The sequence below is a fragment of the Colletotrichum fructicola genome, assembly GCF_000319635.2.
Source record: "Colletotrichum fructicola Nara gc5 chromosome Unknown KSG_Nara_v1_contig06, whole genome shotgun sequence".
NCBI lineage: Eukaryota > Fungi > Ascomycota > Sordariomycetes > Glomerellales > Glomerellaceae > Colletotrichum > Colletotrichum fructicola.
In genome coordinates this window covers 1,226,263-1,247,216 of record NW_027094056.1, presented here as the reverse complement: position 1 = coordinate 1,247,216, position 20,954 = coordinate 1,226,263, and the positions used below count along the sequence as shown (strand labels likewise).

At 55.8% G+C, this 20,954-nt stretch overlaps 7 protein-coding genes across 7 annotated transcripts; 4 read left to right on the top strand and 3 right to left on the bottom strand.

Annotated features, from left to right (window-relative positions):
• Nucleotides 1-559: 559 nt before the first annotated feature.
• Nucleotides 560-2,369, top strand: CGGC5_v010635 (uncharacterized protein; the record flags this gene model as incomplete). Its single annotated transcript, XM_032022746.1, has 2 exons — nucleotides 560-820; nucleotides 882-2,369. The coding sequence occupies 2 exons, from the start codon at nucleotides 560-562 to the stop codon at nucleotides 2,367-2,369; spliced, it is 1,749 nt and encodes a 582-aa protein (XP_031880389.1).
• Nucleotides 2,370-3,075: 706 nt separating this feature from the next.
• On the top strand, nucleotides 3,076-4,371 carry aurS-0 (Aurofusarin biosynthesis cluster protein S; the record flags this gene model as incomplete). The annotated part of the gene is made up of 2 exons (XM_032022747.1): nucleotides 3,076-3,705; nucleotides 3,760-4,371. The coding sequence occupies 2 exons, from the start codon at nucleotides 3,076-3,078 to the stop codon at nucleotides 4,369-4,371; spliced, it is 1,242 nt and encodes a 413-aa protein (XP_031880388.1).
• An 86-nt stretch (nucleotides 4,372-4,457) lies between these two features.
• Nucleotides 4,458-6,205, bottom strand: CGGC5_v010633 (uncharacterized protein; the record flags this gene model as incomplete). The annotated part of the gene is made up of 5 exons (XM_066152395.1): nucleotides 4,458-4,488; nucleotides 4,816-4,851; nucleotides 4,923-5,592; nucleotides 5,667-5,932; nucleotides 5,985-6,205. The coding sequence occupies 5 exons, from the start codon at nucleotides 6,203-6,205 to the stop codon at nucleotides 4,458-4,460; spliced, it is 1,224 nt and encodes a 407-aa protein (XP_066008315.1).
• A 1,688-nt stretch (nucleotides 6,206-7,893) lies between these two features.
• CGGC5_v010632 (FAD-linked oxidoreductase) lies at nucleotides 7,894-9,639 on the top strand (the record flags this gene model as incomplete). Its single annotated transcript, XM_032022749.1, has 1 exon — nucleotides 7,894-9,639. The coding sequence occupies one exon, from the start codon at nucleotides 7,894-7,896 to the stop codon at nucleotides 9,637-9,639; it is 1,746 nt and encodes a 581-aa protein (XP_031880387.1).
• Nucleotides 9,640-10,409: 770 nt separating this feature from the next.
• On the bottom strand, nucleotides 10,410-11,288 carry CGGC5_v010631 (uncharacterized protein; the record flags this gene model as incomplete). Its single annotated transcript, XM_032022750.1, has 5 exons — nucleotides 10,410-10,426; nucleotides 10,572-10,865; nucleotides 10,917-11,061; nucleotides 11,142-11,191; nucleotides 11,273-11,288. The coding sequence occupies 5 exons, from the start codon at nucleotides 11,286-11,288 to the stop codon at nucleotides 10,410-10,412; spliced, it is 522 nt and encodes a 173-aa protein (XP_031880386.1).
• A 3,147-nt stretch (nucleotides 11,289-14,435) lies between these two features.
• On the top strand, nucleotides 14,436-17,290 carry CGGC5_v010630 (uncharacterized protein; the record flags this gene model as incomplete). The annotated part of the gene is made up of 2 exons (XM_032022751.2): nucleotides 14,436-14,511; nucleotides 14,649-17,290. 2 exons carry the CDS (start codon nucleotides 14,436-14,438, stop codon nucleotides 17,288-17,290), a joined length of 2,718 nt encoding a protein of 905 aa, XP_031880385.2.
• Nucleotides 17,291-18,981: 1,691 nt separating this feature from the next.
• Nucleotides 18,982-20,247, bottom strand: CGGC5_v010629 (uncharacterized protein; the record flags this gene model as incomplete). Its single annotated transcript, XM_032022752.1, has 1 exon — nucleotides 18,982-20,247. One exon carries the CDS (start codon nucleotides 20,245-20,247, stop codon nucleotides 18,982-18,984), a length of 1,266 nt encoding a protein of 421 aa, XP_031880384.1.
• Nucleotides 20,248-20,954: the final 707 nt, after the last annotated feature.

Here is a 20,954-nt window from a genome sequence, read left to right as displayed (position 1 = left end):
TATTTGGCCTCGGATTGTGTTCATCCCTACAGCAGTATTTGAGTGAGTGTGCATGATATTTTTGGAACGAGGGATCAGCCTATTGATACGGAAGGCTAATGTGCATGTGCATGACTTGTCATTCATGCAAGGATGCTCTGCAAGGGGCTTTGTTATCTCAGCAAAGGGGAGATGGAGGTGTGCCACGCCCAGATTTCATGCAAGAAAAGGGAATGATGTCATTGAGGGTGGCTGGACATGCCTGTCCAAAGTGTCTGCGCCGAGACCTGATCGAGATGGCGACGGGGGACTCGCCCCCAGCTTCCCCGAAACCTTATTTGGCTCCTCCATCATGTGACCTGTCCAGTGACACCCTCACTGCATCGAGCTCAGCAGCAATCGCGCGCCTGGCGGGCTGGGGGAAAAGGTTGCCACAAGACAATATTCGGAAATGACGCGGTACGATTTTGCTCCTTATTTTCTCCGAAGACGGCAGCGTTACGAAGCTGAGCGGCGGCGCTGAGCGGGGTCGGGGAAAGTACCTTACATTACCATTACGCCCCCAACAACAACACACACCATGGACGGCGACGGGGATGCTGCGGACGCGGGCGGTGGGATGATGATGATACCATCGCAGGCGAGCTCGCATTTCCCGCTTGAACCGGTCTCGGCGGACGTGTTGCTGCGGCGGGAGACGAAGCGGCGGGACGCGCTGAAGAAGAGAGGGCCGGTGAGGGTTGGGTGTCGCGAGGTGGATGAGTATGTGCTCATGGGAGGAGGGCTGGAGCGCGGGAGCGTGGTTGGAGTTAGTGCTGAGAGCGAGCAGATGGGGTTGATGGTGAGTTTCTCTGCACATGTTGTCAGTGGTTTTTGGGGGCTGACTCGAGGCGATGGAAAAGATTTCGCTGCAGGCGGTGGCGACGGAGCTCTGCGGGAGCGAGGGCGAGGCTGATCCGAGCAGGGCGATGGTCGTCACGGCACAGCCGCCCGCTGCGATCTTGCCGGCGCTGAGGGATGCGGTCAAGGCGGAGCTCGCGGCCCGCGGCGTTACGGGGGCGGAGGTGAGGGGCAGGCTTGTTTCCTGTCTGGAGCGCGTGTCGATCACGAGGGTGTTTGATCTGGAGGGTTTGTGGGAGGTGCTTGGCGATCTGGACATTCCGCCGGAGAGTCCGGGGTCTGAAGCAGCGTCGTTGGTGCCGGAGATGGAGGAGGATCCGAAGGTGCAGCTGGCGTCGCAAGGGCAGCAGGAGGAGGTCGCTTCACCGGAGCCCGAGAGGATAACTTTGCCGGATCTGAAGCCTGTGTATGAGTCGCCGCAGCGGAGGCCGGTGAGGACGGAGATTGCGGACAGCGAGGAGGAGGATGACATCAGCGATGGCGAGGACGGCGACGTTAGCGATGGCAAGGACAACGACATCATCGAGGACAAGGACGAAGAAGCGCCTGCGCCGTCTTCTTCAGAGTTGTCGGATCTGTCGCCGCCGCCCTCGTCAATGGCTTCGATGCTAGCTACACCCGACCCTGTCGTTGTCCCTGAAGACGACGAGAAGTCCGACTCCCACGAGGACCCCGGCATGGGAGATTTCACCGTTCAGGAAGAGAAGCTACCAACGCCTCCAGAGCAGCCAGTTGCAGACCAACACAGAAGAAGCAGGAGCCCGAGGATGGAAGCCGAACCCCCCGCGCCCCCGGACATAATCCTCATCACGCACTTTTCCACCCTCATGACGGCCTTCTTTACCGGACGCGACAGGGCATCGGCCCACGACGGGCTACAGTCCCTATCTGCCTTCCTACGCTACCTCTCGCGCAGCCTCTCCAGCAGCCCGCTCATCATGCTCCTCAACAGCACCAGCTCCTCAAAGAGCAAGACGCTGACGGAGCCGCCGCCCATACCCCCCTCCGAAGCACCACCACCACCAGACGAAAGAAGCAGCAGCGGCGGCAGCAAGCCCCTCGCCGCGACGCTGCGGTCCGTCTTCAACCCGCCCCAGCTGGACATACCGGGCTACGCCGGCCACGCGGCCGCGCGGCGGAACAAGCCCACCTTCGGCCTCGTCTTCGCGCAGCTGCTCGACCTGCACCTGCTGTGCACCAAGGTGCCGCGCACGAGAGAGGACGCGGAGAGGCTGTACGCGCCGCCTGACCGTGGCGACGGCGGCGGGGGTGGCGTGCGGTATACGTGGGTTGTCGAGGTCCTGCTCGACGAGCTGGGCGTCTGGGAGGAGGGGGCCGCGCACGGGGTTAGGCGGTGCAGGGAGCAGCGATGGACGGCCGTGGATGTGAGGGCGGGCAGGGTCGTGGATGCGTTTGAGGGCGCGGAGGGGAGGCCGAAGAATGTCGGAGATGTTAGGGTCGTGGGCGGCTTTGGCGGCCCGCGGGTGTGAGGTAGCACGGGGATCTGACGTTGATGCGCCTCTGGTTTACAGGAATTTCACGCTTGACAGTCACGGGCTTGACGGGAGTCATGAAGAAAGCTTGCATGTGGATAAAACGCAGGCTTGGCTGCGTCACTGTTGTTCTTCATCTACCAGCATCTGACAACCCAGCTAGCAACCTTGTTGTCCCAACCCACTATGCAGAGAAATGACTCTTACCACATACAATGCAATCTACAAGCACTTTTACTCTGCGTTGTAATAGGAAACGGAACCGCTCACAAAGCCGCGTTGCGACGTCGACATGTGTGTGTGTGTTGGGTCGCGGGGGCTCTGCGGACCCTGATGGCCACGCTCGACCGGGAAGAGGCGGCGGGCGGCGCTCCGGCAGCCCGCAAACCCCAGAACCCATTGGATTATTCTTTTTGTAGAAAAACGAGTGGGTTCTTTGTCTCAAGGCTCCTGTTGTTCGATTCTGTTACGAAATCGTCTTTCGTGCTGAGAGAGACTGTGTGTGTGTATATAAAAGTGGCGTTAGTTTTCCTCCTTCTCCATGGGGCGAAAGGTGCGTGTCTGCTTTGAGCCTTCGAGGACGCTGCGCAGGAATTTGTCTGAGGTATTGATTGGGCGTGTTCGGTCTTCTTCTTTGCCTTTAAGCAACGGTAACAACAATAACGGCGACGACACCGCAGACAGCGGAGAAGAGAACGCAGAGATGAGGATTGCTGGGACGCTGGTGCCGCTGGCTGCTGCGGCTTCGGCTGTCACTTTGCCTGGAGCGTCTTTTGCTGTGGAAGGGACGACGGCTGGTTCTGCTTCCATATGGCGTTCTGTTCTAGACGCCGACGGGGTTGTCTCTTCGTTCCGGCGGGTTCTTGGCGCGGCGACGAGGAGACTTACATGGTCCGGCACGAGCCCCACCGACGACATCGAGGCGGAAGCGCCAATCTACCGCTACGAATTCGCACCAGAGAGACACATCGCGGAGAGTGTCTACCAAATCATCCAGGAGAGCGGACACGAACGGTTCGCGGCGCTGCTACGCGGACAAGAGGCACTTTGGTCGAGGCTTGCCGGTGCTCAGGGGGGGCTTACGGTCTTCGTGCCCACCGACGAGGCGTTCCAGAAGTTGAATATGCATCAGAGCGACGAGGCGCTGGTGCGTGAGATGGTGGAGTACCACGTCCTCGAGGGGGTGTACTCCGTCGATGACCTTCGTGGGATGCAGACGGCGCCGACGGTGTTGGAGGAACGCGGGACGGGGCGCCGGCAGAGGCTGAGGGTAGGCGGTGGCGGGGAGGATGTCGTGCTGAACTTTTATAGTCGGCTTTTGGGAGATGAGTCTGTAAGTGCTTTTCTGTGTGATGTCTGTGATTGCATGGGGCTGACGAGGTGGTAGATGCGGGCTGGAAATGGGATCGTGCACTTTGTTGATGATGTGCTTGTCCCGCCACCGAGGTTCGATCGACTTATTGATGTGTTACCGGAGCGGCTGGGTGTGTTTTCGAGGGCGCTGAAGGAGACGGGCGTTGGCGAGGAGGCGGGTTTGGAGGGTCCGAGGGGTGTGACTGTGTTTGCGCCGTCGGATGAGGCTTGGGATAAGCTTGGGGCTGATGTAAGGAGCTTTTTGTTTGGGGAGGAGGGAGTAGGGTATTTGAGGGCTTTGATGCGGTATCACATCATCGTGGATGAGATTCTGTACACGGACGTCAGGGTTGATCACATCAGGGAGTCTCGGCCGGGGAGTTATGAGACTTGGCTGGGGGCCGGTGTCTCTGTTCATGTTCACGGGATAGAGGGCCGGCGGGTGATGAAGGTGGAAGGGAAACAAGTCTCGGTGAGGGACTTGCCTGCTAGGGATGGCGTTGTGCACGTGCTCGATGAGGTGTTGATTTCATCGACGACGGCTGATGGTGCTGAAAAGAGCGGCATGCTGGATGTTGAAGCGTTGAAGAGGCGCCTTGACCCTTGGGTAAAGACAAGTGGAGGGTTTGAGAGTGTTGAATTGTAGGCTGACATCAAGAGTTGGGTAACCAGTCATTTGGTTTAGTACGTCTCGTATCGAGGTTGTTTTTGTGAGCTAGGTTCTTCGTCAGTCTAGACAGCCATTGTCTGAGGTGCCTTCTTTCTGCAAACTATGATTGTGGAGTGCCTCAATGTTGAGAAAGACTCGAGCCATCCCAGGGAGTTTCACATTAGAGGAAAAAACAGTAAAAGCACCTCGGTCGGTGCCCAGTCCATTAGCTTCGAATCATGTAAAGTGCCTTTATAATAGCGAAAGTTTACCACAAGACATGTTCAGTATACACTTGAATGTGGTTTTCGGTACAGAGCTTGTGTGTCCGAAATCAAGGGCAGGACTGATCGCAAGACCAGCAGAGACAGAGAAACAGACAGCAGTACCACCAGATACAAGATTTTTATTGACAATATTAAGTCAGTAAGTAGTATGAACCTTCCGTTTCCGTGAATCATGGCTATTCCGGCTAGCCTAGTTACACACTGGTTAGAACCTCCGGATATGCAACTTAATTAGCGAAAGAATCGCCCCAAAGCCCTTACCCCGAAGAAAGCCCTCCGGCCGGGCCTTGTGCAAAATGATCATCGTCGAACGTAAGCCGAAGGACGTCCGTCAAGTTGCAATCAGACGAGGTGTTCGGTACGTCGCTGTCGGATGTATGCAACGCCTCGACAAACCTGTCAAGGCCATCATGAATCGCCCAGCCATAGCTCGAAACTTCAACCATATCTTCGTTCCACGCCGCCCACGTTCTCTCCAATGTATCATTCTCGGATTCAGAGAGCACACCGGACGGCCTTTCCTGAGATGGAACGTCTGTATGCACTGGATTTAGCTCCAAGCCCAGTGGAACATTGCCCACAGGCTCGTTGGGGGTGGCAAGCCCGATCCTTGTGTCTTCGGGAGATTCTTCTTGTGAATCTACGTCGGTAGGCAGGCAACCTGAGTTTTGGCCATCTCTTTCAATAGTTTCTGCTGTGTCCATTACGTCCCTACTGGTCGAGCCTGTCTTTTCTGTGATCTGGCGTACTCTTTGGCTTGTGAAGTCTTTGAGAATGCTTTTGACCTCTCGGCGTTGATCATCATCTAAACTCCCGCTGATAGCTTCTAGTTTCGAGAATAAACGCTCTTCCAGCTCGCGGGGGACAGTATCTGCAAAGATACTTTCGACATCTTTCAGGTTTATGGATCTGCCTGAAGTAGTACGATAGTCTAAAAGCAGTCAGTCTTATTCCAGGATTCAACCACGAAGATTTCATCGCTTGGGGAGGAGGATCAAGACTGACAGGGATCCGGGATGTTGCTGCAATCTGGGAACAAAATTCGGAAGATATTCCGCCACTTGTCCTCTTCTGTCCTCAAATTGGGCTGTCGTTTTTTGCTCCTCAATTGTTCTTCCTGGGTCGAGTTGAACCCTTCAATACAAATCTTTTGGGAAAGGTTGCATCCTTCTGTCAAGCGAGAGTGGGCTTCCAAGCCGACATTTGAGGCAAAGATTTCGCCGCAGCGTGTGCAGTGTGGTTTCTGGCGATGAACGCTATACAAATGCTGCCTGATGACTTTGGTCAGAAGAAATGTGCTACTATGCACTGAGAGTAGCTTACTTGAGTCTGTGAGTATCAGGAAAGGCCTTAGCGCGACACCTGAATAACTGCTCTTGCGTAGCATCGTCGCACTTGGTGTATGGACATGCCAGATGAAGACCATCTTGTTTGTCTTTCTTGGGCTTGATCTTGGGCTTGATCTTGGGCTGCCAAAGAGCTGTTGACGTACGATCGGAGCTCCGCCTGCCCCCCTTTTGCTTGTCTGTGGTGCCGCGAAACATAGCCGCGAGCATGCGGGATGGCATTTCATTGGTGTTTTCTCTTTTTGGACCTTCAGACACTGGACGCCACTGTCCATGGATGTTCGGCTTGACCAAAGCCTCCGGATCGGGTAGACGTCGAACACAGACCTCTGTTTTGTCGGCTTCGTCTTCTGAATCGGGCAAGCTTATGGGATAGACCTCTATCTCGTATATTTCGTTTCCTGAGTCTGGCTCTGACAGTATGCAAGAACCTTTACCGAGAGATTTGGATACCGGCTGTGAAGAACTTAGAGCCGAATAGTAGCCTCTGCATCCCGAAGGTTGAGGTTTCTGCACAAAAAGGCTTTCATCCAAAGTCGGTGTTGGTTTTCCTATAGGTCTAAGAGATGCTGCTTGCGCGGTGTTTGGCTCCAAGGGCGGCGCTTGCCCATTCGTGAGGGTCGAACCGCTTCCACTGACCACGCCATCTTTTTCTCCTATTGTCAAACCCGACAGACGAGACACAAACAAACTAGGATCCAGCGCTTCAGGTCTTCGTCGGTTTCCACGGCCACTACTGTCCTCGCGTATATCCGAAGCCGCCTTTTGCCGCCAAGTCCGATCGCCATTGTGTTGACTCCTCTTGACTTTGGTACCATCCGTAGACTCCAATGCAGTGACGTGATGGCGGCTGTAGTCCTTCTTGATGTTGCTTTTGTAGTGTTTCCTGGAGTCACTTCTGGAACCGGTATTCTCGCTATTCCAGCTGTCTGAGAAATTGGTCCGTTGGAATTGATGACCCATGGTTTGTATGAGCTTGTGACTAGGTATGTAAAGGTGGCTGGTCGAATGAAACGAGAGAAAGGGAGAAAAGGAGAAAAAGGCTGTATGGCTTGTCTCGTATAGTGGAGACTGTTTCTGTCCAAGGGAGGTATGTTGAGATGCTGATGAAGCTTCAGTTACAATACGCCTGTGGAAAGCTCAAACATTTATATCATTGAACTTCGTGAAGAAACGCACAAATTCGCGTTTCTTCCGATGAGCAGATCGGCACCCCTGGCTCGTTGCTGATGTCACAGGCGCGACTGGCCACTCACACAGCGGAATTGCTATTAGGCACCAACAAGGCGGACAGTAGCAACTGAACAACAGGTGGTTCGCCATGAGGCCAGAAAACGGTATTAGATCACAGATTGCTTAATAAACATGGTCAGAGGAAGATAATTCCGTGACTATGCCGCTAAGACAGTGGGCTAGAATGAGCCAATCGCAAGACCATCGTTCTAAACCGTGCAGCATAGCGATCTTCAATGCTTGGAGGTCGCAGATTATCATTACGATACTTTGCTGGCGCGGAGCCGTGATAAGATTTCAACTGAAGTTCAACATTTTTATCGTCACCAAATAAGTCTGTTGGCTCAGAATGGATGATTGGCGATGAGAGACGCAGTACCAATGTTGAACATCCAGAATTGACGGGACTGCATTTCAAGGTCAGCGCAGAAATGACCCCTCCTGGGCGCGGCACTCCTGGTTGGCTGTCAAGTTGCATACTGCATCTTCTAGGGTCATAATGACGACGAGGCAAAGAAGCGGGGATGGTCTCATTCAGAAAATCGGAGTAGCTTGACGAGAGCTCATCTGTCCAAGTACGCCGGATGGCCGGATAGATGAAGCATTATTGGGACATACTGGGAGGCCGTGTCGATCTAATCGTTTCTATCATCATGCAAATCTCGTGTTCCTTATTGCTGTACGGCTTGTTGGTGTCGTACAAGACAGTTTCTGCCGCGGTACTTCTTAGCCATTCCGACCTTACCGATGGCATCGATACTCTGAACGATACTCTAGGCGGCCGCGTGCACGATGCCGAGCCCTTCGCCCTCGCTTGCTTCACCTCATTTGAAGGCGACGCCAGGCTACGGAATGAATCGCTATGCGCCGAGCGCCAGGAGAATTACTACTCACCGATCTACCGGAGCAGGGTCCCTGCCGCCTACATGTACGAACAATCCACTATCTGCGCCTCCGACCCCCTATCGCAGGAGCAGTGTGTTCTTAACACGGCGGACCCTCTCGATCCCGGCGCATGGGATGGCATCGACTGCAGGCTGGGCAACCTGCCTTCATGGTGGCTTGAGGTGAGAGAAGCCGAGGACGTCGTCGAGGCGTTTGAATGGGCTCGCAAGACCGGTGGGAAGTTGTCCATCAAGAACAGTGGGCACAGCTTTGTGTTGGACAGCAGCATGAAGGGCTCTCTACTTCTCTGGACGCGAAACCTGCGGCAAGTGCGCCATGAACCTGACTTCATCCCGGAAGGGTGTACCGACGAGCAGTCTTTCGACGTCATCACCACTGGCGCGGGCGTCAGCTCCGCCGAGGCTTATGAGTTCGCGGACACAGTCGGCCGGACCATCCTCGGCGGATACTCACCGACCGTCGGGATATCCGGCGGCTGGGCCCTTGGTGCCGGTCACTCGGTGCTGTCAAATGTCTATGGTCTTGGTGTCGATCGTGTTATTCAGTTCATCGTCGTCACGCCTGACGGCTCCACGCGGGTGGCCAACCGCTGTCAGAACACAGAGCTCTTTTGGGCTCTCCGGGGCGGAGGGGGAGGTACCTTTGGCGTCGTGCTGGAGTCAAGCCATGTTGTTGAGCCGGTGGTGCCCATGGCCGTCGCGGACATCGGCATCCCCCCGGATGACAAGGAGGCGTATGGCGAGTGGATGGACCTGCTCGTCGACACTGCTGTAGCCCTTGCCGAGGACGGTTGGGGCGGGCACATATACGGCAACTCCCTCGTGCACGTCTCACCCCTCATGACTACCGTCGAGGACGCGGAGGCGTCTCTGTCGAAACTCATCGCCTTTGCGGACGCGCCTGGCGGGCACGTCAACGTCACCATCGCGCCGAACTGGCTGAGCTTCTTCACCGACCACGTCCTCGCCGACTCCGTTGCCGTCGGCAACCTCAGGCTGATCAACACGCGCCTCGTGCCTGTCGCAGTCTTTGCCAACGACACCCTCCGCGCCGGACTCAAGGGCTTCTTGCGTGAGATCATTGGACAGGGCGGGTCGCCGTACATCCCCGTCGACTCACCCTACCTCTTCCGCCCCGACGCGCTCAATCCGTCTGCGGTGCATCCGGGGTGGTATGACTCTCTGTGGATCGTGGGACAGCCGTCGATTTGGGAGTGGAACAGCACCTTGGAGGAGCGGGTGGATGTTGTGAGGCAGATGCAGGTGAACACGGAGAGGCAGCGGGAGGTTACGCCGGGCGGGTTCTCGTATATGAACGAGGCTAATCCCTTCATGAGTGACTGGGAAGAGGTCATGTTCGGGGAGAGCTACGAGAGGTTGTTGGAGGTCAAGAGGACGGTTGATCCGGACGGGTTGTTGAGCTGCTGGAGGTGTGTGGGGTGGACGGATGAAGAGGCGCGGGCATCATGTTATGGGGCTTTTAATGACGTCTGAACGATATGAAGAACAGTATGTCAGAATGAGGGTCCTTTCTGTCGTTGGCTCACTTTGGATTACAAGACAGTAGGGTAAGCTTCATTTAAGCCGTCAAGCCATTCAACCGTCACATGATTCTGCTACTTTTGATGTAAATAACCAAAGCAAAGAATGGATATCAGGTGCACTCAATGGCTTGTCAACCTCAGTCTGACGAATCTAAAGTTTTTCTGAAAGAGCAAGGGTAACTACCTTATCGAACTTCTCCGACTTGTGTATTGACTTATCCTCCAAGGATGGGTGTCTTCTTAGCTTGTGTACATGACCTCAGTCATGAGACGAGTCGTATTCCGGTCCTCGCCAAGGAGGTGTCTTCTGTTGTAGGGCTGCCGCCAGACACTCTTCAGGAGTGAGGTTGAGGTTGTTGAAGACCGTTTCTTCACAAGTCTCGGCAGTAGCTTCCTGATGTGTATGAATTGCATCTTCTGCAGCTTCCTGGGTAGATGATGGAACTTCACGGGCAGAATTGACCTTGTCGGCACTTGTGCCGCTCTGACTTGATTCGCTTTGTCGAATAGACTGGTTAGATTGATTTGCTGGGCGATGTCTACTCGGTGGGCTCGGCTGGCTTGATTGACTGGGCTGGCTTGATTGATGTGCTGGTTGTGATTTACTGGATGTGCCCGCTTGGTCGGGTTGATGTGGTGGACTTCGTCGATTTGGGACCCTGAGCACATCTCCAACGTCCGCTAGCCAAAGGTCGATGTCATTGCTAGGTAAGGTATCCGCTAAATCCGGTTCTTGACTGTTGTCGGGGGCTTCCGTTCGATGATGATCTAGGTTTAGGACGGTACACGGATTATTCTGGTGATCGGCATCCCCCATGTTGCTCGGTCGCGCATTCCGCTTTGCACGAGAAACTTGATGAGAAGTTGAGGATGTTGACGAACCGCACACAGAGATCTGGCTCTCGATGGCTTCAGTTGATTTGGAAAAATCTTGGTTCATGTCACCTGCGGCTGTCGTTCGCGAGGCCTTGACGTCACTGAGCACAAAACTCCGGAAGATTTCCTTCATTTTGCTCCAGTCTTCCTCGGTCATGGGGCCCTTCATCTTTTCCACCTGAGAACGTGCTATGCTGCCTGACACATGATTTTTGAATAGATTGTTGATTAAGTCGTGCATCATGTCGCGTCGTTCAACAGCACTGTCTTGAAATTGCTGAAAAGCTGGTGGCTTGTAGTCTTGCTTCAGTTAGCACGCATGCAACGAAGCTTGCGCGAGATGGAACTTACAAGGACAAGGTACCTCAATGGCGTCCGGGAAGAGAATGTCGAAGATATCTTTCCATTTCGCCACCTTTGAACCACCACGCTTCCTTTTCTTGTCTTTGAGCTTGGCCTCTTGTTCCTTGTTGAATCCTTTGAACTCTTGCAGAAACTTTCCCGAAACGGAGTCAACAAAATCTGACGAACAAACTTCATGGTTTGCTTGACTGGCTTCGTCGACGAATGGCTCACCACACTTTGTGCAATGCGGCTTCTGTCTGTGGCATCTGTAAAGATGTTCTCTAGGGTGATTGTCACAGTCAGCGCCAATTTGCTAGATAACTTTCAGAAAAGGGGGGGCTATCAAAATAACCACTGCCTACTTGAGTCTGGACACATCGTGAAAGGCAGCACCGCGACACCCTTGGCGACTTTCGTATGTTGTGGGGTCTTGCATGAGGTAAGGACAAGCAAGAGCACGATCAGTCGGTCGCAGAGTATTGCGGTCCGAACGCTTCAACGGCTGCTCTTCAGGAGACCACAAATCGCTGTCGTTTGCATATTCCCAAGCGTTGGTGTGACCAACTTGCCTCGGGGCCCTAGCTCGGTAGCAGTGTATGTTGCTACTTGGAGAGCCGGCCCCGAACACGAGCTGGAATTCCAAGAAGGGTGCGTCTTTCGGAGATGCAGTGCCAATACAACCTTGGATGGAAGCCGCTTTCAATCCAGCGAATTCGATGAGCTCGTGGATGTTCTTGCTGGAATATGGTTGGCTAGCCGTTGGCTTCGATAGCCTGCCGTGACCTTGTTGTTCATTGTTCGCCTCACTATCGTCCAGAGAAGTTAAGTCGTGTTTCGTGTTGCGAGTCCTCGGGATGTTTTGGTCAACAAACACCGGGCTGTGACCCGCAGAATCTTGAGCAGACGTAGGAGATGTCCCGAACGGTTTTCCATGCCGATGTCTGAGCCGGAGAACCTTGACTTTGATGAAATTGAACAGCTGGATGGGCTTTTGACGGTTGACTAGTCTCCTGAACCGCCCTTGGTGCACTTGCGTATTCGACATTATGTCTTGTGGAAGTGGAAACGTCGCAGTTCATTTCACTTGGAATTCTACCGGACACAAGTCGACATTTATAAAGGGAATCAAAGCTGAAGCTCGGTTTCGATGTGATACAATAGCGCATGCGAGGCATCATTCGAGTGACCCGCTTCTATCGCAACTGCCCAGTAAGATGGAATCGCGAAACTTCGCGATTTGGATTATGGCTCGCGGTTGGGCGCCACGCTGACGGAGGTGCTCCCATGCTGTCAGACCGTTTGCCGGTAATCGAGAGGTATTCAACGTCGATTGGTGCGAAAGAAGACCGAAAATGATGTGAGGCATCCGCACATCCAATGGCAGTACACCTCCTCGCAAATACGCTTAACACCCCCTCCCCACACCCTGGGCCAAATCAAGTCTGCTGTCACAACCAAGTGTTAAGCCGTTCCACAGAAGTGCTGCGATTTGTGCCCAGGACACTGCCCATCGACATCACTGAATCCTTCTGGAAGCACCAGGATTCCCGGCTGCTGAGCCTAGGGCGCTAACTACGGGCAGTGCCACAACATGAAGTCGCGATGGCTACATGAAGCAAAACAGATAGTTCTATCCCGGGGAAAGCAAAAAGAGTGATCAGTGGGAGGCTTGAACTCCCGGCCTTGGCATTACAGAACATATCAGATGATATATTAGTACCACGCTCTAACCAACTGAGCTAACCGACCCGCTTTGAAGCTGTCTTGCTTGGGAGAAATCCGACAATAGGTGGGTTAGAAATGAAGAATTCGTGATGAGTTGTGGGCGATGGTGGGGGACATTTGGGGATGCACTCGCGTAGCCCTATTGATTTGCTGGACCCTCATGATATCCACTGGCGACAAGGTCCACATGGGGAATGTGGATGGGCAGCAGCGCCAGAAGCAGCCCGAAGACGACGAGGGCCCTGGGCTTCTCTGCAGAAGGAGGGCTGAATGAGGACAGAAATGGGTTATTGACCCTCAGTGAGCGTGCATGAGCCGCGGGTCTGGGAAGATGACCCCTCGTGTTGGAGACCAGGAGAGAGGTGGGGGAGTGACAGATGGTAGCTCGAGATAATGAACAAGATCACAGATGAGGGGTAGAATGCCCATGATGCGAGTCCTAGGCTTGAGTCTGCTCACCAGAGCAATGCGGTGCAGACCGCCAGAGCTGTCGTCTGATGTCGGCGGTGAGCCTCAGCCTCAAATGTCGACCGTTTTTGCTTCTTCCGCCCGCCTCGCATACGAGTAGTACAGACGAACCCAATCTGGCGGTGCTGTCAAACTCAGACAACCAGGGGTGCGTGCCTGATAGCCGCGTCAGACGACAGGAACCAAGAGTCACGGCCGATGATGTTTTCTCTCATTATCGCCGCGAAGGTTTCACAATCAGGGCAAACGAGGGGCAACAACTTCATGTAGAAGGAGGGACATGACATCGCATCACATCACATCACCGGGGTCGGCGATTCCAGTGCTCTGGCGCAGGGTGGGGCCGGTGCCCATGCATCCCAGCCACTGAAAAAACACTTCGAATGGTGCCCCTCCGCCGAGGCCTCGCACCGATCGTGGCAGCGGGTGTGGGGACCTGCTTCCGTTGGTGGGGCAATCCGTCGGTGCTGCTTCTTTCTGCTGCTGGTTTTGCTGCCGCTGTCGTCAAGCGTCAGGCGCAGACACATCACAGCAGGGCAGGGGACACATTGAAGGATTTGTTTCACCGAGGAAAAAGAGCATCTGGCGGTGTTGGGTGTGTTAGGCATGAGGTAAGGTAAAGCAAGGCAGGGTTTTTTTTTTTTTTTTTTAGGTTGGGAGAGAGCTGCAGGACAGCTGGACTTGCAGCATGTTGTCCTCGTATCCTCTCCGGATTGGCTGCTGGTGGCCCGTTGCACAATACAAAGACGGGACGAACGGCTGCCACCACGGCCAGCGTCTTTTGTGTTCCATTTCTTCTTCTCGAGTCGCCTCTCTGATCAAACTGAGACGAGGCCTTTTGTCCTTGAATTTTCCTTCTTTGTGTGAGTTTTTCGATGCTGCGACGATTCGAGGTAAGTGCCCCCTGTTCCCGGTCCTCTTCTTGCCCTTCTGGTACCTGCGTCCCCGGACGCTACAGGCTAGCGGCCGCGGGGCCAGGGCCACAGCCGCAAGGGTCCCCGGCGGATTCGCAGAGTTTTGGGGGTTTTCGGTGGCTGGGATGCAACGCCACCCCGGTCTCCAGCCACCTCGACCAGACTGGAGGGGACAAACCACCACTCGAGGGTCGTGATGCTCGACGACGAACTCTCCCCAACCACTTGCAATTCCGTGACCAAAACCACAACATGACCCAACCACGATACATTGCGCCCCCTTCCCCTCCTCTTTTCTGCCTGCATCATGCAAACACCCCCATTCCATCACACCAATTTCTTTCGTATTTGTCGCTGGTAATTGGCTCGCTGCTTCGTTCCAAGTGGAGGCTCATCAGACGCATCTGCTAGACTCCCCATGAACGACGATATGTATAATCCTCGAGATAATAACGCCCACCCCGAGGCGAGGCCTTTCATGCAACAAAACCACCGTATGTCTACATCTCTCTAACCTTCATCTTCTCTCCTTCACTTCCCTACCTATATCCTCCTCTTCTCACTCTCCTTCACCAACCACCACAACCAACACCACGCATCCCTGTTCTTAATACTGACGACAACTTCACAGGCGGCCACTACCCGCCACAATACTGGTCTGCCAGGACACCCTCACAACAATCATCCACGCCAAACACTCTGCGCCCTCACCACGCGACGGGAAGGCATTATGAGAGCGTAGAGGAAGACGACTCCAGCCCCCAGGAAACCCTCTCGCCGCCGCCCTCCTTCGTGCCTCACGCGCCGTCGCCCCCGTCTCAGCAACGGCCGCCCGCCCATCTCCAAAACTTCAGCCGTCCTCCGGAGCAGCAGCAGTTCCCCGCCCCGGTGGTTATGAGCAGCAACATGTTCACCAACAACCAAGACCCCTACACCTCCCCGCCGGCCGTCCGCTTCAACGAGGCCCAGCTCGCCATGGACGAGGTCACAAACCGCACCCGCGCAAAGGGCTTCCGCGACGAGCTCACCATCGCCGCCAACGGCTCCGTCACCCCGGGCGTCGACGACACCCCTTATATCCAGTACGCCCTCGAGGCCCTCACCCGCGAGCACGGCCACAACTTCTCGCCCCCGTCCAGCGTGCCGTCCCCCGCCGACAACAACAACAACAACAACAACCACAACAGCAACGGCTACTACCGCGCCGCCGGCTACCTCCCGGACGACCTCCAGGACCAGAGCCCCCAGATCAGCGGCGACCCCGATACCGGCTTCCAGCCCATGGCCCCGGCCCTCACCCGCAACTCGATGCAGCGCCCCCCGTCCCAGCAGCAGCAGCCCGGCCGCATGTCCCTCGGCACCCGCATCATGTCGCCGCCGCAGTCCGCCGACTCCAGGTACCGCCCGAGCGAGGACCAGAGGCTGCTCGGCGCAGAGCCGTCGTTGAAGTGGCTGCCTATCAGCGAGAAGGAGTCGGTGTTTCCGGGTATGACCAAGCTGGATACTGTTGACGAGTCTCGCGAATTGTATCCCCGTCTCACCTACAAGCCCGCAATTTTGCGGCTCCCATCGATGATCGTGCTCATGGTCCTCTGCATCCTGATGATCGCCGCCCTCATGCTCGCAGCCATCTACTCCCCGATCCAGCCCGGCCTGCTCACCTACGGCGAGACCATCTACAGCGCAAAGTACTTCCTCTTCCGCATCCTCCCCCAACTCTTTGCCACCATCATCTTCGTCTACGCCCAGTGCGTGACGGCCGCCACCCTGCGCATCCTCCCGTTCGCCGCCATGGCCGAGGACGAGCCCCTCAAGCGCCGCAACGCCCTCTTTCAGAACCTCTACCCCAAGACCTTCCTCCTCCCCCAGCTCGCCGGACCCGTCCACGTCAAGATCGCGCTGGCCATCCTCTGGCTCTCCGCCTTCACCATCCCCCTCGCCAGCGCCTCCTTCACCGTGATCCACACCGAGGTCTGGTACTGGACCGCCGTCCAGGGCACCATCTGGGCCCTCATCGGCCTCTACTTCCTCGTCATCACCGCCCTCCTCCTCCTCGCCCTCTACTGGCGCAACCGCGTCACCGGCCTCATGTGGGACCCCCGCTCCATCGCCGACTTCTCCTTCATGATCAGCAAGTCAAACACCCGCGACTCCTACCGCGGCTCCGAGGTCGCCGAGGACCGCGCCCACCTCCGCCACATCCTCCGCAACCGCATGGTCGACCGCCTCGGCTACTGGATGACCGACTCCAGCAACAACACAAACTCCAACGAGGCCCCCTGGTACGGCCTCGGCACCGAGCACTCCCAGGGCCAGCTCCCCCACGACCTGCACTACGACACCAAGAACGAGTCCGACCGCCGCTCCATCACCTCCAACCTCATCGTCGACGGCCACGGCGACGACTACATCCGCACCTTCTACCTCCCCTGGTGCCTCCGCACCTCCCCCGTGCTCTTCTTCGTCGTCGCCGCCACCGTCCTCCTCGCCGCCCTCTACGTCGTCTCCTTCCTCCACGCCACCGCCCTCGTCAACGGCTTCGACCCCCGCCTCCCCGCCGCCCCGGGCCCCGGCGCCTTCTCCCCCGCAAACTTCCTCTACTCCTTCGTCCCCTCCCTCGTCGGCCTGCTCCTCTACCTCGCCTTCCAGTCCCTCGACCTGCACCTCCGCATCCTCCAGCCCTGGGCCGATCTCGGCGCAAAGGACGGCTCGCCCGCCTCCCGCTCCGTCCTCGCAGACTACGCCGCCTGCCTCCCCCTCCAAACCACCCTCCACGCCCTGCGCAACCGCCACTACCGCGTCGCCGCCATCTCCCTCACCACATCCCTCCTCGCCTTCCTCCCCGCCATGGCCGGCGCCCTCTTCATGGCCCTCACCGCCGTGCCCCAAGGCGGCGTGCGCATGTTCCCCGTCGTCCCCGTCTTCGCCGTTATCCTCGCCCTGCTCTCCCTCTACCTCTGCGCCCTCGTCTCCCTGCTCTTCGGGCGGAACTACTACCGCCTCCCCCACGCCGTCACCTGCCCCGCCGAGATCTTCTCCTTCCTCGCCAACGAGGACAACGCCGCCGACCCCGTCTTCCGCTCGCCCACCCCGCCCCGCGCAAAGTCCGACCTGCGCGACCGCCTCGGCGCCGGGCCGGCCTCCGCGCAGAGCACGTGGATGTTCGGCTACTGGCCCGGCCGCGACGAGCGCCGTCTTGGTGTGAGGCGGCAGAAGCGGTTCACGGAGCGCAAGTCCTTCCACGAGAGGATGCCCCTCCGCGCCGGGCTATGAAGAATTTTCCCGACTTTTGTAATGCATTAATGGCTCCTGTTTCGACGAGACGAAAGAAGCGACGATTCATCTGATTTACAACAAACCTACTCATCTCCCACCTTGCGCAAAAACACAACATAATCTGTACATATGCGCGCGAACTATATCATCTGTTTTAGCTACTAGCTTGGGACAACGGCGTTCTACACCCAGGTCAAAAAAAGAAGGGGCGTTATTTGGGAAAGCATCCATCCACCAGGACCGGAGTTATTTCACGATTTTCACGGAGTCTACGATACGATATCGATGTTTCGACGGGTACAATGATTTTATCTGTTCAGAAAGTTGCTTCAACCATGTTGTTTTTATCTATCCCCCATGTATTCACATCGTCCAGTTTAGACATCAGGCTGCCGTCATGTCATCCCTAGCTATTAGAAAGCCTTCCCCCCCTTTTCCTCTCGCGGTCGCTAGACCGGAGGAAGGGGGAGCCTAGACCTATACAAAAAAGAATGTTCAAACACCTTTCTGGCCCAGTCTACGAATAGTGAAAAAAAAAACTTGGAAAACTTGGTTCTTTTCCAAATCTTGAAAATGCCTCCCACTCACGGAACTTTCCACGGAGCCCCGTCTAGACCCCCGGGGCTGCGCTACGTTACGTTGCCTCCCTTTTCAGGTGAACATGCCTCACGGGACGGAATCGGAATTACTCTGGCAACTCACCCTCACTTCCTAACTTACGGCCGTCGGGTAGGAGGGGCGCGCGGAATGGGGGGGCCTTGTGGGGTGTGGCGAGGTCGACCTCGTTGAGCCTCTCTCTCTCTCTCTTCTCTCGCTTCCTCGACCCCTGACGGCGATGTTCCGATGTCCAGGAGGGAATTTGCGAGTGGGACGCGATCGTGAGAGAGGCATATCATCGGGCTGGTCTGACCATTCCGCCGCCATCAACCTACGCATATCACGATAAATACGAACAAGTTTTGTAATTGCTTTAATTATTCTCCGTCTGATTTGCACTACACTGAACACTCGGAAAACCAACTATGCATCATTTCAAAACGTAAAATTTCTTCCTCTAATTGATGTCTTCTCATCCTCTCGCATGATCGTGAGGGTCTGTGGTGTCATTCGCTCAAAGGCCGTGTTTCTTTCGTAAAAAAGGTCCCAGTTCCGTCTCTTGCCGTACCTTCATCATATCATCTCTCTCACCATTTTTTGCATGTTCTCATCTCTTGCCGTTGCCGTTGACGTCCTCGTACTCGTTTCGAACATTCGTGTCTGAGTCGTAGAATATTCCAGCCCGCCTTTCCCGCCCTCCGTCATTCCTCCATCTCCTGAGAGGGCCATCCCTTCCGTGTAAGCTTTCCAGCAATGCCAGGGAAGAAGCTCCAGGGTCCTTTCAGCTAGCGTCTCTTCCCCAACGACACACACCTTTCCCGCGTCCCTTCTTCAGAATCGTAGAGTAGCATCAGATAAGAATAACAACGTCAGGCGTGAGCATGAGCATAAGCATGATAAGACAAAAGAAACGTAGCAAAAATCAACGATACAAAGAAGACTGAAAGTGAAAACGCTGTGCTCGCGCAATAAAGAAACAGCAAAAGCGCCGTCATGTGGATGCCATCAATCTCATTTGCGGCCTTCCATAGTATCACATCGTAGTCGTGTAGACATGTAAACGTATAATTTTGGAAACACTGAATCCAGCTTCAGTTTCCGTGAGATCTGCCCCGGAACATGCGGCCGAAGCCCCTCTTATGCCTCTCGATGAAGAGCTGTTGTCCCTCGGGTTCCCGGATTGTCTCCGCCGTGTCCGCGCGGGCACGGCGCAGCTGGGCATCCGCGAAAGCAGCGCCCTTGGTGCTTCGCCTCGCCTCGCTGGCCGTCCGCTTGTGGAGCGTCTTCACGAATCGGGAGATCGTGTGCTCCGGCTCCGGATCGTCTGAATCAGAGTCCGAGTCGAAGTCGAAGAAGCTCTTGGGTGCTGAAGTGGTGTTATGAACTTGGATTGGCGGAGGAAGAGGAGCAGAGCGCGGGTGCGACAAGTCTGTTGGGGACAAGGTATCCGCGGGGTATGTTCCGTGGGATGTGTGAGGGCGGGTGAATGACGGCACAGGGGAGCAGAGGGGCGAATAGAGAGGTGAGTAAAGAGATGCTGTTGCTGGGGAGTGCATTGGTGCCACAGTGGGTGCTGGCAGCGAGTGCAGATGGATTGGAGGCGGTCGTGTGCCTTTACGAAGGTTCGAAAGGCTTGGCGGTTGTGCAAGGCGAGGTGGGGGAGGAGGGGGATAGGATGGTGGTGGTTGAGTGCGTGGAAAGAGGCTGTATGAGGAGCGCACGGCGCGAATTGTGCGGCGTGGTTCCGGAGGAGAGTAGGGTGATGCAAGAGAGACATCATGCGCTCGAGGTGATGGCATTGTTGGACGTGGCTGGGGGGATGTCATGAGGTTATCTTTAGGAGGAGTGGCTGGGTTGTTGACTTTGATGTTGTATTCAACAGGCCGGGGGGGTAACGGGTAGTCTTCGTAGTTAATGCAGCCCGTCTTCTTTGCTCGGCGGATATGTGGTGAAGGAATCAAAGCAGGATACTGCGTCTTAGACGTCTCTGGTGTTTTCCGACTTGGGTCTTCCTCGGCAGGCCAGAACGAGTCCCACAGCTGTGATGCGGAGGCGTGGTACTGGTAGTCGTCGTCGAGTGAGACTTCCGAATCGGTCCGGTCGTCGATGAGGCTGGGTGCAGAGGACCCGTCTGAGCTTTGCGAGCCGATAGATGAGCGGTCTCGACGGGTGGGTGTTTGGGGACAGGACGGTTCGTCGTACTCTTCCTGGCTGAGATCCTCTGACGAGTACGTCTGCCCGGCTCTTCGGTAGGGGTTGCGACTTGGAGTGCCGTCTGGTCGGGGATATGAGAAGTTTGCGTAGCCGTAATACTTTGATACGAGCTTGAGATGGGCGAGTTTGGTCTGTCGTTCCATACTCGCAGGTCTGGAAGAGGAAAAAGAGGCTCTTGTCATGTCGAGTTCCTGTGCATACCCAATCATGTCCTCAGGGGGGACACAAGACATGACTGCGACCAACGTCTGCAACGACGGCTTGGTTCACTGCTGTTGCAAGCTCTCTAGATAACGACGCCACGATGGAGATATTGGCCGGAGGACGCGAGGGGGACGGACGGGGAGGCAACGATATATGCACAATCCGGCAGCGGCTGTCTCCCTGCCACAAACAAACTTTATGTATGCCTCCTCTGTCATGGTCTGCCATCAGCACGAATCGTACGCCTTCCGCCCAACGGCGAACAACAACAGGAGACAAATATGCAGGAGACTGATCCACTGGGTCTCGTCGAGGGCTCTTGGTCCACTTGGTGGCTGATTATGACAACCAGACCATCCCCTGCAATTCTCAGACATTCCTCGCCTGGTGTTCTATCCCTCGTGCGATATGCATGCTCGGTGACGGAAGGCGGCGGGGCCAATCAAGTGCGTTTGCCAGTCCGGACTGCCTACCGGTGTACTTGGTGCGGAGCTCGGTGGGCATCGGAAGCTGAGAGGGGGGCCTCGACGGCTCCAGGGAATGGCACGCTGACTTCCGACTCGACGGAATGCACAAATGTCTGAAAAAGGCATGACTTGGGTCGCTGGATTGCTCGAGTTTCCATAACGTGGGAACAAACGCGCTT